Source organism: Limulus polyphemus, unplaced genomic scaffold, assembly GCF_000517525.1.
Source record: "Limulus polyphemus unplaced genomic scaffold, Limulus_polyphemus-2.1.2 Scaffold2657, whole genome shotgun sequence".
In the NCBI taxonomy this organism is placed as follows: Eukaryota; Metazoa; Arthropoda; class Merostomata; order Xiphosura; family Limulidae; genus Limulus; species Limulus polyphemus.
In genome coordinates this window covers 1-15,582 of record NW_013668267.1, presented here as the reverse complement: position 1 = coordinate 15,582, position 15,582 = coordinate 1, and the positions used below count along the sequence as shown (strand labels likewise).

The following is a 15,582-nucleotide window of genomic DNA, read 5'->3' as shown; positions in this document are numbered from 1 at the left end:
CCCACCAACTTTGTCCACTTCTGTATTCGTTAATCTGGTATCCATTTCGATGCTTCTCTTTACAGCCCTTTTCGTCCTTTCCGATGGACCCGGACGATGCTCAGTTGTTTCCTAGCCGTGTTTCCTGAACTGCACGAGGATTCTGTTGACTCTGCGAAATTTGCTGCTGACTTATTCCACCATCTGCTTGACCAACTATCCTTCTTCTAATAAAATCTGACAATTCGAGAGAACCTTGAGTTCTAGGCATGTTGTAGCACAAGATAATTAGTGTGCGGACCATTTTCATTTATATAGTGCTCTGTGAACACAAATTAGTTATCATAAATCAGTTAAATGACGAAAAATTAGGTGTCTATTTACTTGTGACCACTCAGTGTATAAGTGATAAGTGTGGCCTTAAAATTGGATTAGTTGTGTATAGACACATCTTTTAGTGTGTTGAGTAAATTCTATTTTGTTTCGTTTACCTTGATTAATTTAATTAGAGTATTAATATTTTTACTACTTATTGCATGATTTTGTTCTTTAATTTTTTTTTTATGTACATAAAGTTTAGTTTTTGCTGTACTATTCAACTGTACTGTAACATCTTATGGCGATCTTTCTTAGATGTTAAACTAATCTAAAGTTACATGTCAGAACAATTTAATGGTATTCTGTTAGTAACAAGACATTGTTGGGGAGTATTGTGTAAAGTTTTTCATATGCTGCTGTCACACTTTCAAAGAGACAGGAAATCAGTAACATTGCGTGAAGCAAACTAGTTTTATGCATCTTGTAACTACATTATATTTCATTCTTTTTATATTGTTAGTTTCATTAACAATACTTGTTAAAATGTTTAATATATATCATTTTTCATTTATTTATTATAAATGTTTTTACTGTGAGTATTATTTTATGTTCTTAGCTTAGTATATGGACTTAGGTTAACCTAAATCTCCTAACCTGGCCGAACCTTGTGAGATATTATTAATACTATGACCCAAAATATCAATAACAGTGAGGCCATTCATTTTAATCACTATAAGTTTTGATTTTGTGACCTTGTATACACTAGTTCTGATCTATGTAGGTAGCTTGTTTTGGTCAGAAGTTATTGATATATGCATGTAAGTTTTTTTTAACTTTGAAAAAGTAAGGACTATTTTTATCCAGTCATTATTTTTGACACAGAATCCAATGCTACTTGGTTATTGCTCAAAGGAAGTAATAATGTAAGCAGCATTTGTATTTGAAGACATATTTAGATACCACTAAATAACTACATTTTTTTAAGTTTATAGACAAACATTATAGCTTAAAAGTATGAGAATATCACATCAATCAACTTGGATCGCTACAAAAATTTATTAAAAAATGTCAGTTTTTGCTAAAAGTTAATTTTAGTTTTTGCAAATAACAAAGAATAATGGATTATTTATACGATTAATTAGAGCTGTAATTCTTAATAATAGTTGTTAAAATCTTTTATATACATTGATTTAGAACCAGCAGCTTCTCAACATATTAATAGGATTTTTTGCTTTGTTTAGATGGTTTCTTATAATATTTGTATCTACAGCTCTACCCGGAAGCTGGGAAGAGGGATTTTTTGACAGAGATTCCTTTGATGAGATCATGCAGCCGTGGGCTCAGACTGTTGTGTGTGGACGAGCAAGACTTGGTGGCATACCTGTCGGCGTTATTGCTGTGGAAACTCGAACTGTAGATCTCGTCATTCCTGCTGATCCTGCCAATTTAGATTCTGAGACTAAGGTAGGTGCCACTTGATGTACAGGTAATTCACAGTTTAAATGATGCAATTTTACCTGTACAATAGTTCCCGATTCCAGTAAAACAAGAGGCTGAACTTACACTTTGTCCTGGGTACAAACCAAGTTCAGTACATCTTGTCATAAAACACTGATGAACTATATATAAACACTTTTTACAAAAGCATTTAGGTGTAATACTTTATCAAAATATTACATTTTTCTCTCTAACACTTCAATATTCATAGTAAAATAACTGAAAGAGTATCAAACAAATATTTATATCACCAAACATCTTATTATTTATTAACTTTTGCCCTTGTCACAAAAATGTATTCATATAATCTTAATTTTATAATGCTACTACATAATAACATTTTAAAGTCTTGTTTTCTGGTTTAAAATCATAAATACCAATTTTTATTCCAAACCATGTTAAACACCTTCAATATATTACCTAAAAAACAGAAATCTGAATTAAAATGGTAAAATAGTGGTTACAAAGAACTTTTGCAAATACTTTATCTGTTTAACTTTTAACTTCATTTATAACTAATCATTTATCTTTCAAGCTGTATTAACTTTCAGTTTGTTACTTAGAGAAAAAAAAAACACAGAAATATAAATTAAAACTGCTTTTACTCTTTCTATCCCCTTACACCCTATTCCTGCAAAAAAAAAAGAGTAGGTTTATTTGAAATTAGACAATTTTTCATTTTTGTTCCTTTATGTTTATTTTTTCTAAGTCTTTTTTTGTGATATGTTGTGTGAATGTTTCTTTTCATATCAGACCTTTATACTTTATCTTTTTTATGTTTTCTCAAGCAAACCATTATATCAGTGTCTATAAATTTTCTTAGTTAGTGTCTCAGGCAGGGCAAGTGTGGTTTCCAGATTCGGCCTACAAAACTGCTCAAGCAATCAAAGATTTCAATAGAGAAGAGCTACCACTTTTTATTTTTGCCAACTGGCGGGGATTTTCTGGGGGAATGAAAGGTATTATATTGATTAAATTGTATGATCTAAGTACTTTTATATTTAAATATTCCGTATCAAGTAATTTCTTTTTTGTTAAAACCTAGAAACCACTATTTCTGTTATATAAGAATCTGGGGTTTAGTTATATGATTGTGGAGAGAAATGAGTGAACAGAAAACATCAGTGCTGGGTTTTTGACTAAAAATTAAACAGTGACACTAACAGGTTTGTTTGTAAAATTCTGTTTCAGAACTGAAACATCTTGAATGACTAGCTGTATCTTAACTGTCTTTTCTTTTTAGAATCCAAGATTTCATTGAGCTATTATCTATAAAATATGGATGAGGAACTCCAAAAGACATTGTTAGTAACAGTCAGATCTGTGTTTTCATAACAAGGCATCTCATCATTGTATGACAGGTGTAAAACATCTTTTCTTTTAATGTATTCATATTCATTTGACATTGTGTGTAATTACATTAAGTTATCGGATATTTTTAACCCACCAAAACCTAACCTTTGAGGGAAGAATTGTCCCAATTTGAACAGTTTTTAGTAAGTTTTTCCACTTGAAGTTCAATTAAAAACTTTTCTTTTGAGGTTTGTAAAAGTTTGATTTGGACAGACTTTGTATAGAATTTTTAACAAGTATTTCTTTTGTTTGATTTTGATTATCACCAATAATCTAAAATACAACAACACCTGACTTACGGTCACAGATAATTTTCTGTTATTTCTCATTATTTGCCTTGCTCTTTCAAGTAGTATTGATGAGCCATGAATTCAGTGAAATTAGTCTTCTGATATATAAGAAGTGAGTCAAAAAATAGATTAGGTCTCTAACAAATCTTTTCTTCACTGAAACCTACATTTTGTGAGGAAAAGAAATTCACAAATAAGTATTTCGTATAAAAATGGTATAAGTTCGAATTCATTTTATTTTTTATAAAATCATGAACTTGACTATTTATTTTAGAATTTGTGTGGAGTTAGTGAATTATAAGAGGTTTTATTGTTACAGTTTACATGTGTGTTTTTATTTTAAAGAATATTTTAACTGTCAATCATAAATAAATAAATAATTTTTTCTTATTGCTAGATATGTATGACCAAGTAGTAAAGTTTGGTGCATATATCGTGGATGCTTTGCGAGACTACAACCAACCAATTCTGGTTTACCTCCCACCTCATGCAGAACTGCGAGGAGGTGCGTGGGTGGTCTTGGATGCTATGATTAATGAAACGCATATGGAGATGTTTGCTGACCCTGAGAGCAGGTAAGTTTTATTTTATTAATGCTAAAAAAAATTGATCAGACATATTTAAACAAAGAACATTTTATCTGAAAATTTCAATAAAACAATTTATTTTAAAATGTTTATTAAATAGTTCCTACTTGAAAATGTACATCAGAAGGCTGTTGAACACTTTGATATATATATACAAATCTCTTTAGCTATCAAAAACAGATTGTTGATAAATGTTTCAGTAGCTCAAACAGTAATGTGTCAAGCTTTGAAATGATAAAACTGAAATTATTTTCAGTATAAGGCAGAAAAAATTGTTTCATATCAAAGTCATTTATATGGTATTTTTGCATCTTTCTTCACAATTGATCACATAAATTCATGTAATACAAACTAAGTAACATTTTTATAGATTTAACTGTTAAAAATGATTCCAATTTTGTTAACAAAAATGGATTTCTTAATTCATGTATTTTCTCATGATTAAAGCTATATTCAGGTCTTCTGAATCCAATAAATATTTACATTATTTCACTTAATAGTTTTTTATGTATTGTGTTTTGTAAATAAAGTTATATTTATCATGTTACTTTATCACCACAATTATGAACTGTTGACTAGTGTGTGATATATTAATTAAAAGTCATGAAATTCAAACTTGTTGGTGTTTTGTCTGTCTTTTATTATTGTACAAATCATCAAGTGAATGCTTTTAGTGTGGTAGTTTGAGCTGGTAAATGTGCCTTACTAGCATGCATTAAAGGTTAACCCTTTAGCTTGGCCAGTAGAACACTCACCTGGCATGAAAACGTTTATCAGTGGTAAACTTTTATTTTAAACATTTCCTCAGGTTGAAGTTAAACCTAGATGAGTGTTAATTCAGCTGAGCAATAGGCTTAACCTACTCGTAAGGCACTTTTTAACAAATAAAACTACCATATTCTCCCCTTCTCACAAACAAAGCTTGTCCTCATGCGTTATCTCGGTTATGTGGGATGGCCATTAGTTGGGCACCAGTTTTTCTTGCATTAATTTAACTTATGGTCATTTCCTTGGCTCACTTTCAAATCCAAGACTTCTCACACACCAAATGAGTCCTCTACCAACTGAGCTAAGGGGTTAATTCACTAGTGCTTGCTAGTAAGACCCTTTTTAACAACTCAAACCATCAAATTATTAAAAATCTTAAAGGTAGAATTTCTATATTTTAAACTGTAAGTATAAATAAGCTTTGCCAAATACAAAATAATTATGCTTGTTCAGTGTATAAAATGTGTAAATTATAAAATAAATGCACTTTAGTTTAAACTTAAAAGCAATAGTTTACTTGGGACTATTTTTTTAGAGGTGGTGTTTTAGAACCAGAAGGAACTGTAGAAATAAAGTACCGGAAGAAAGATTTATTGAAAACAATGCATCGGACTGATGATATCTGTCAAAAAATAAAAGCTTGCCTCACATCACAAGAGCTTACAGAAGAAGAAAAGTCATCTTTAGAAAAACAGCTTAATCAAAGAGAACAGCAATTGTTCCCAGTATACCACCAAGTAGCTCTGACATTTGCAGATCTGCATGACACTCCTGTACGAATGCGTGAAAAAGGGGTTATTCAGGTAAGTGTTTTGTTACTTTAGTTTAGTGATGTCTCATAATCAAGCGTTGTCATAATTAAGTATTGTTTTTAGTCAGTATCCATACACAAACTAATTAAGTTAGGAGACTAAATGTTATCAAGCTGTTTGTTAATTTTTGTATAAGATGAATAAGAATAGTTTTCAAATTAAAATGATGGATATTCTTAGGAAATAATAATATTTATAGCTAAAATACCCAAATAAAGGTCAAACTATTGCATCTGTATTGTTTGAAAACAAAACATTTGAGAGATTAAAATTTCCACAAATAATGTCTCAGGCTTTACTGAGATTACAGAACAATGTTTGTGTAGTATATATATAGGTTGAGTACATCTTGCCATACTCTGTCTGATGACCAGGCATCTTGACAATAGCCCCACCATATATTTTCAATTTCAAAATGCTTTGCCCTAAAGCTGCCATGTCCAAAGTACACTGCCCCTCCCTGCAGGCTTTCCATAATCTGTGTAGTGTAGTTGGGTGACAGTTTCTCAGCATTCGTTTCAACAATCTGATCATACAAAAATTCATAGGTACAGCATCCAGTTACTTTACTGGTATATCTTTGTATGGAATAACATAAAAACCTGTTTCATTCTCTATCTGATTGAAAATATGCAATAGTTGAAGCAACTTGTACATGGGTGCACAAATGGCTTTTGCCACTGAACTATGTGTTCTTGGATTCTCATCCATTATAAGATGCTGCAAATGCTTACCACAACTGGGGTACATCTTGTTTCAGGTCTCTTCCTTGATGGTTATGGCTCCCCAGTTGGATCCATAATCCTTTGTTTTCCATTGTCATTAAGTAAAGTGGTATCCCCATCATGGAAATTCTACATCCACAATCTGAACACATTCTTCCTAAAAGCAGTCAGTTTTTGATGGCATCACACTACCTTCAAAGTGCTAATTAATGTCAAAATATAATTTTGATACATACCACTTCACCGTGGCTTTCAGACTAATATTTAGGAATTAACCTCTGTTCTAAATTAAACAATTCTGTAGGCACTTTTGCCTCACCCTTTATATCCTGTGATGGCTGTGTATTTAACACATCAATGTATATGTATAAAATTGTTAATAAAACACTTTTTTTGTGGATCTCTACTTGTGAGGTACCAGGTTAATAGAGTTAAAAAAGTTTTATATTACTGTTCTTATTGTTATATACGTTTAGTATGTTTAACTCTTTTCATCTAAGTATTCTGTTCACATACACACAACTAAATGTTCTTAGTATAATCTAGTTCACAATGTACCACAGTTTTTCTGTACTGTTATTGCTAAGTAACAATGAGCTCAAAACAAAAAAAATTTTCTCTCTCTCTGAATGAAAGCATGGAATTTTTATTTTATGTTAAGTGCAAAGCTACATAGTGAACTATCTGTACCCTACTCATGTGGATATTGAAACCCGATTTTTAGCATTATAAGCCCTTAGGCTTGCTGCTGATCCACCAAGGGGACAAACATGTAATTAGCAGCCTATAGCTATCAAGATTTCTTTTAAAGCAATCAAGCTCTTGTATTAATGGCCAAAAATAGGATAAACAAAGATTCATGTAGATTTAGTGAAGAAACAAAGGTAGAGATGGTAAATGGTTTATTTGTCACTACATTTAAAACATTAAAGCAGTAAAATGCATTTAATCAATAATCCATTACAACCATTAACTTAGAATGAATAATATCTTTAACATTAGTTTTGTACATCTTTGGGCTTGAGTGGTCATTTTTTTGTTAATTGATTTTAAAATGAAATTATTTTAAGTTTCATAAAAAACATAAAACATTCATTTGTATTGAAATGATTTCTTTATTAAACAGTAAGAATAGTAAATGGTTTTTTATTCACTGAAATAAATAATTGTACTCAGTTTAGTTATTTCTTTATTTTTAATCATTCATCAATGTTAATGGCAAACAGTGATGGTTTTAGGCTTGTAATTGTGTTTCTTAATTGCTTACATCCATTAGATTATTAATTCCAAAAGATTAATTTCATATTTTGTTGCTTGATTTAAGATATTTTTTAATGTTTTCAATTAATATAGGAAATTATTCCATGGGCTAAAGCACGATCTTTCTTCTACTGGCGTCTCAGACGACTACTGTTACAAGATAAAATGAAGAAAAAGCTGCTTCAAATTAAACCTCATTTGTCTTCCAGAGAATTAGATTTCATGCTTAACAGGTGGTTTATTGAAGACTTTGGTGTTGCTAGTGTAAGATGATTCTTATTATTTTTTATATTTATTATTATTATTTATAATTTATTTATTTCTGTGTTAACACTTTAAACTTAAGAGTGTTAAAAGTACACTTTCTGGCAACTTTTGTAGAGTCCCCACCTAATATGAGATCAGACCACTTTTTCCCAAGATAGTAGCCTTGACAGACATGAGATAGAGCCAGGTGTCATTTATATTCAGTTGTAAACCATTCATTAAGATTTATAGTCTGCAGTTGATTCACATTTGTCAGAGGAGTATTATTGTAACCAGTGTGTTGTTTCTGCTCCTCAGACCAATGTCAGTCAGTATATGCACAATGAATTGTTACATTATTGTCTTGGAAAAGTCCTTGTCTGTCAGGTTGAAAATGTATCATTGTGAGGTGAGCATAATGAACTGATGTGTTCAGGTATGTTATGGATGATATTCACTTATCTAAAAAAAATGATAAGACCACAAAAAAAAAACTTCAATAGATAACACTGTTTAAAAAATCCATGCAGATTGAAGTGCTTCATCTAGCTTTTTATACTTTTATTGTAATATTCTTACAGAATAGTCTGAACAACAATATCTCAGCCCATGACACATGCTTTCAAGCATTCATTGTTTATGGTTTGCACTGTAAAAAAAAAACACTGAAGCTGTGCTTTCCTCTTTGCATGTGAGATATGCAGTTTTTGTAATGCTCCTTCATAAGGTATAGTTGGAGATAATTATTTCCTTATCACTGTCAGAAAAATCAGTGGAGACATAGTGTGACACCTGTTGTGCTTTATAAACCTAAAAATCATCTTTTTTCCTTGGTCATATTACAGTGGCAACCACAATTTTTCATAGTGACAGATTCACCCCTTTTCATTTGAAACTGTTGATATGCTCTGATAGCAATTATTATTGATAACAATGCTCCAATTAAATAAGCACCCACTATCACTTTCCCTTGAAAGTCATATAGATCCTTACTTTTCTTTTACCCATTGTTTTACAGCTTAACTGTCTTAATACTAGAAATATTTGTGATGTTGTGGGGGGGGGGGGCTAATAAAGTTTTTAGTCACTGTACAAACTAATCTTTATATATATTTGTACAGGTATTTACAGTTTCAAATAATTGTATGATGAATGGTTGATCTCTTAAAAAAAAATTTTCTTTTATTATTGATCCACGTAAAAATACAATGCTTACTTTTTAGCAAATGTGCATAAAAACTAGGCATTAAAGTTTAACTTGGAACTGAAATAACTGTACCAGCTTAGCCGTGACTCTCAGTGTATTGGTGTGATGTTTGCATATTTGAACTATATTAAACCATTAATGTGTAATGGAATGACTAAATACTTTATGTTCACAATAGCAGTTGGATTTGTAAATTTCAGGTGTTTAGCTAAATGCAAGCTGCTGTGATAATTTTATATTTTGTACAAGGAATGTTTCTTTATTTAAATTTATAAGTATTAATGTCCTAATTTTGATATTTGTAATTCAACCAACATAGTCCAACCTGTGGGATGACAACCAAGCTGTGGCAAAGTGGCTGACCACTCAACTGGAAGACTCAAATGACCAGTCCAACAAAACAAATAGCTTTTATTATTTGAAGCAAGATCTACTTGTATCTCAAATCAAGAGGTTAGTTTTGTTTTCTAATTAAAATAATTTTCACAGTGTAATTTGTTTTAAATCACACTTACAACACACATGTACGAGTAATTATCCTAAATGCATTTTTTAATTTGTTAACAAGAATTATTTAATAAATTTACTTCTTGTATGAAGTGAGGTCTCTTTCTACAATTAAACGTGTGTTAGTAACATGAAATTACTAGTAACATCACCAACTACAACTGTTTTTTAATTGTTCAATGGAAAACTGTAAGCCTTACATGTTACATAAAGTGGATATAGAGTTTGAATTTCTTGGATGTTTTGTACAATACTTCAAATGTTTGGAAGTCTATAATTAATAGTTGAAATAATGGAACACTTATGTCACGTTTGTCACATTGTATAAAAATCCTGAATCTTCTAACTGAAACTTTAAGTGTAGTTTTTTTTTTCACTTTTTCTTCATAAAATTGGTATCAAAGCTTTTACTAAAAGTGTTGTCATCATTATCTGTGCTGACACTATGTCCCATATATCTAAGCTAAGAATGTAATTAATTTTTATGTTAACAACCTTCCACCATGAAATCCATAACTTTTTTTTTATTACAAGCTGTTAAGGTTGCGTGTTAGTCATCAACTGTATTTACCTATAGTATCATAGAGTCAATAGACTCTATTCTATATGTAGGGATGGCCAAGGTACTCAATAGGAATAATACAAATATGCACACTAAAAAATCAACAATGACAGAGAGTTTTACTTTAAAAAATGATATTACCGCTAACTTTCATCTGTTTCTCTACCCAACAAGCCAAAAAACAAGGCAAGAAACCAGTGCTAAGATACCAAACCAGAAAGTGACCAATCCACCAAACTGTTCATCTTTCATGTTGTTATTTCAGTTGAGATAACTCTACAACTACTTTATCACTAATGTCAGTTTAAACCTAAGTCCACTCTACGTGTTTCTGGGCAGTGCACAATGTCATTGCTTAGTTGTAATAACTGGTAGTAATTAAAACAAAATTCTAGTGTAAATGACATTATCATACCCCTTGAAATTAGCTTTATTACAGCTTAAGTACAGAGTGAAACAGGAATTACCAGCCAATAACAGATGACTGTAACATGTATAATACTCAATGCTTTGTACACTATACAGTCAGTGTCTTTAGGGATTCAACCCCTATATTATGTATGAAGTAAAGAAGTAAAAAAATTAATACACATAATATTAAATTTTATTATATATACATTCATAGAATACACTAACTTTCAGTCAGGAGAAAAACTTCACAAAACTAGTAATAAAAAAACATTTTGTAAATGCAAAATGATGTAGGAATGGTAGTGCCAAAAAGAATCCAAACAAGAATATAGAGATAATACAGCTATACATGAATCATCCTTACATGACTTTCAACATTAAAGTTTAATGTTACACTGTAAAATGCACAAGTTCAAAATGGTTACGAGGTTGGTCCAATTGATCGACCCTATAGTAAGAGGCTGTAATAATCAACACATGTTTTCCTTGTACGTAAGTCCTAGGCTCGTAGTTGTACTACATTGATGCCTACTCTGACATAACCATGATATTATGATAAACAAACTGCATGCCAACAGTCAGGAATATATAACTTCCAAATGCAGTAATATTAAAGTCATGTAGGGATGTGTCCAGCATGGCCAGATGGTTAAGGTGCTTGACTCGCAATCTGAGGGTCACAAGTTCAAATTCCCATCCCACCAAACATGCTTGCCCCATATCAGCCATGGGGGCATTATAATGTGACAGTCAATCCCACTATTCGTTGGTAAAAGAGTAGCCCAACAGTTGGTGGTGGGTGGTGATGACAAGCTGCCTTCCCTCTAGTCTTTCACTCCTAAGTTAGAAATGACTAGCACAGATAGCCCTTGTGTAGCTTTGCGTGAAATTCAAAACAAACAAACAATGTAGGAATGATCTATGTATAGCTGTATCCTCCCTATATTCTTGTTTGCATTCATTTTAGCACTGCCATCCCCCACATCATTTTACATTTACAAAATGTTTTTATAACTTGTTTAATTCATTTTGGCGAAGAGGTATTATACGATAATAATAATATTGATTAAACTAATTTTGTGTTACAAAAGGCCAGGCATTGCCTAATGGTTATTGTACTTGGACTATAAATCCTACTGTTCAATGTTCATATCCCATTGCCATGAAAAATGTGCTTCACACTGCTGGACGATGAATGTGCTATAAGAGTGTTAGTCAAATCCCACTATCCAATCAGACAAAAGTAGCCCAACAACTGGTAGTAGGTGTTGTTAATAAGCTGTTTTCCCTTTATTATTTCATAATTGGGAATGCCTATATACATTTGCTGAAACGTTCTAATAATAAAATTCAGTATAACTAAATAGAAGCACCATTTTGGCTGTTGCTACATTATGTGCTGCTAATGGCTAAAAAATCGCAGAATGTAAATGTGTTATATCGAACAGCTTAGGCTGTATGTTTGAGGTTTTTGGGAAGAGCATTCTTGTGTAATTCAACTTCTTCTGATACCCTCCCAAGCTATTTTAAAACATTTTTCTTCCATTTTTAATATCAAACCAGCTTTAGAATTGTGAAAATACTATAATTCTAAATTAATATAATATATTAATTTTATTACTTTATACTCTTGTTTGAAGCATTTGAGAATCATAAACATTTTATTATGTTTGTGTTTGCACTTATAATAAAGATGAACAAATAATTCCAAGAAAATTCATTTTATAGAAGAAAACATTTCTTAGTTCTCTAAATGTTGCTGCCACAAGATAACAGTGACAGGACATACAAATTGACTATTTCAATATTAGTTTCATATTTAAAAAATAATAATAACGTTATTTGTCATAAGCATTTATAGACACTCAATGATGGTAAAATATCCTATTAAGGTGGAAGCCTAAAAAAGGAGCATTTTTAGTTAGTAAAGTATAATCATTTTTCTAAATGCTATTGTCAGACATTTTATGAATGAAAATTTCGTATTACATTTAGTATCACTTTCTTTTCTGTCCAGTATGATAGTTTTTCTTTAACATTTTTGTTGATACTTTTACTTCCAGTGTTGTTCATGATCAGCCAGACATGGCTTCAGATCTTGCAAAAAGTCTTATCCATATGTTGAGCCCCCAGCAGCGAACAGAACTTCAGAAGATTATCAACTCCTTAGATTGTTCTATCTCGGTTCCAAAATCAACCAAAAGGTTCTCAACTCGGCGTAGCTCTATCCCTGTAGGGGTTCTAGAATTTCGAGAAACAGTACAAGAGCAACCTCACAATTCACGTGCCACATCAAACCCAAGACCTTCTGTCATAGAAGATTTAGAGTTTCGACCAAACAACAGTCGACGAGGGTCATGGATACCAGCTGACACATGTTAAATTGTTTTAATTAAGTTTATTTTTGTTTATTTTTCTCTCGTACAAGTGTACAATAATTGACTTTTTTTTCATTAGTTTTCATTTTTGGGGATATGGAAGTTTTACTTTTGCAATTTTTATTTTTAAATATTTCTTGCTGTATACATTATTCATATGCTTAATTAAAATTATTTTAACTTAAAATCAGTATTTAAATTAACATTTTGTGTAAAGTGAAGTTTCAAACAGTTACAAGAACATGTATCTCTCAATGATTTTTCCATTGAAAATAAACATATTATTTCAAAAGTCTTTACTCTAGATTATAACCTGCTGTAAAAGCATGAAGGTTTAAAGTATCTTCATGCATTTTGACCAAAAATAAACAAATCTCAAGTGATAGAAAATATTACTACAGAGTAACCATATGGCTATGCATGGACTGTGTTTCGATTTACTTAAATTAATTTTAACATTTTTAATAATAAATTTGCAGTGTAACTGTGACCAACAATGTCAACCTGCTCTTGAATTGTTTATGTAAACATCACAAACATATTAAAAGTGTTTTACACCAATCAAATTTTAAAGCATGATTTGGCACTTTAAGTATTCAATAGTAGGCCCAAGATAATTTATGAGTTGTATTTGATTTTGAAAGATGTCAATTTCATCTGATATAATCTTTAATTCTGAAACCATTTACAGGTTTGAAGTGTATGAGATCTATTTTTTAAGATATGTCACTAGGAAAAACATGTTGCTTAAAAAAAAGAAGCTGGTGACCTATGAGAGTACTTCAATGGGGTTATGCAATTACTAAAGTGTACTTAGGTTATATTGTATGGCTAGGCATGGCCTAGTGGTTAGTGTGCCGGACTACAGATTGAAAAGGTTCAAATTCATGCTGTAGTGACACTGTACTTACACTTAAAGCTGTGACGTTAAATTACATTATTCAGTTTGAAGCCCATGGGGTGGTGGGTGTTACTGGTTGGCTGCTTTCTCTCTGATCAGCAATTTAAGATTAGAAACAAGTATATCTTGTATGCCTTGCCAGAAGTTTAGCTCAGGTTGAAGATACCACTACCTGCTATTGTTGTTATAAATCTTGCTGGAAGAAAGCACTCCTGTAGAGTTGTAAGCCTTTTCTATAAAGTAGTATCATAAGTATGTTGTTTTTTTTGCTATTGAGACACCTAAAGCAACTCTTTCCAAATAAATGGTATCCACTATATTGGTAAAATTGTATAAATCAAACATCATTGTCCTGCCCCTATTTTCCAACTTGGCATAAGAAAAAGTTGAATGATATTACATGCTGCATGATAAATTCAACATGATTTTAACAATTTTTGTTCCCTACTGGCACAGCAGTATGTCTGTGGACTTACAATGCTAGAAATCGAGTTTCAACACCCATGATGGGCAGAGGACAGATAGCCCATTGTGATTAAGTATCAAACAACAGCTTTTTTTATTCAGACTAGTTTTGATATCAGTGGTGTGCAGAGCACAGATAGCCCATTGTGATTAACTATCAAACAACAGCTTTTTTTACTCAGATTAGTTTTGATATCAGTGGTGGGCAGAGGACAGATAGCCCATTGTGCTTAACTATCAAACAACAGCTTTTTTATTCAGATTAGTTTTGATATCAGTGGTGGGCAGAGGACAGATAGCCCATTGTGCTTAACTATCAAACAACAGCTTTTTTATCCAGAACTTTTATTATGAAAAGTTAATGAATGGTTATAAAAAAAGAGTATTAACCTGACTTCATCACTAAGGTAGTAGAATTTTTTCAATACCTCCTCTTCTCCAACATCCGAAACTTGTACCTATTTAATGGTTAATGACCTCATAAACATAGATGAAACTATAAGGATTTTCTGTGATGCTTTAACTGAACTATTTGTTCCAGTCCATCCCTTTATTATTTCATAATTGGGAATATCTATATAACATTTGCAATATGTGTGTATTTCTGTATCAGGTGTGGTCTAATACATAGCGTATTTTGGTGCGGATTACAAGGTCTAAGGGTGGAGATGTTATAGGCCACTGAACACACTCCAAACTTTCAGCAGAGAGGACGTAATACTCAGAGCAGTTTTTGTTTGATTGTAGTTAAGTTTATAGCTAAACAATGAGGCTATCTGTGCTGTGCTCCCCACAAGTATGAAAACCCGGTTTTAGCGTTATAAGCTGTCAGACTTACCGCTATGCCACGTGACGATACAGATCAATTAATCACACTGATTGATTAAGAATAACCCAAGCCTTATTATTATTATTAAAATGTGAATAGGCTGTGTTTATGGGAAAGTATTAATATGGCTGTATACAAAGTACAAAGTCGAAATTTCAATTTCTTTAATTGTTCTTTTGTTGTTGTATCTCATAATCTTCTGGCTCTTACATAGTCATCACAGCTGATGTGTGAGCTCCTAAACATGCTACATCATCAACAGTTCATGTGTTTTGTAGAAATAAGAATTGAACTTTGCCCCCATACCCCAAGATTTTGCTGAAATAATGACACTGGACGTAAGTTGAATTATTTACAATCATTTCGAATTTTATCTTAATCCTTCCTTCCCCCCCCCCCAAAAAAACGGTACGTTTACGTTTTTTGATTATTTTTGCAGCCTAATATGTACTATGATTACAACCACATTACTCCTCTGTACTGGTTT

General features: G+C 31.7%; 1 protein-coding gene across 4 annotated transcripts in view; it reads left to right on the top strand.

The window, feature by feature from the left end:
• The window catches only part of LOC106467551 (acetyl-CoA carboxylase), a 156,452-nt gene extending 143,135 nt beyond the window's left edge, over nucleotides 1-13,317 (top strand). For all 4 annotated transcript variants that reach the window (XM_022395748.1, XM_013927912.2, XM_022395750.1 and 1 more), the window contains 7 exons: nucleotides 1,568-1,761; nucleotides 2,618-2,753; nucleotides 3,835-4,012; nucleotides 5,328-5,595; nucleotides 7,683-7,853; nucleotides 9,362-9,495; nucleotides 12,586-13,317. In XM_022395748.1, the coding sequence (XP_022251456.1) occupies nucleotides 1,568-1,761; nucleotides 2,618-2,753; nucleotides 3,835-4,012; nucleotides 5,328-5,595; nucleotides 7,683-7,853; nucleotides 9,362-9,495; nucleotides 12,586-12,904 (1,400 nt within the window). In that variant the 3' untranslated portion in view covers nucleotides 12,905-13,317. The remainder of the gene's footprint in view (nucleotides 1-1,567; nucleotides 1,762-2,617; nucleotides 2,754-3,834; nucleotides 4,013-5,327; nucleotides 5,596-7,682; nucleotides 7,854-9,361; nucleotides 9,496-12,585) is intronic.
• Nucleotides 13,318-15,582: the final 2,265 nt, after the last annotated feature.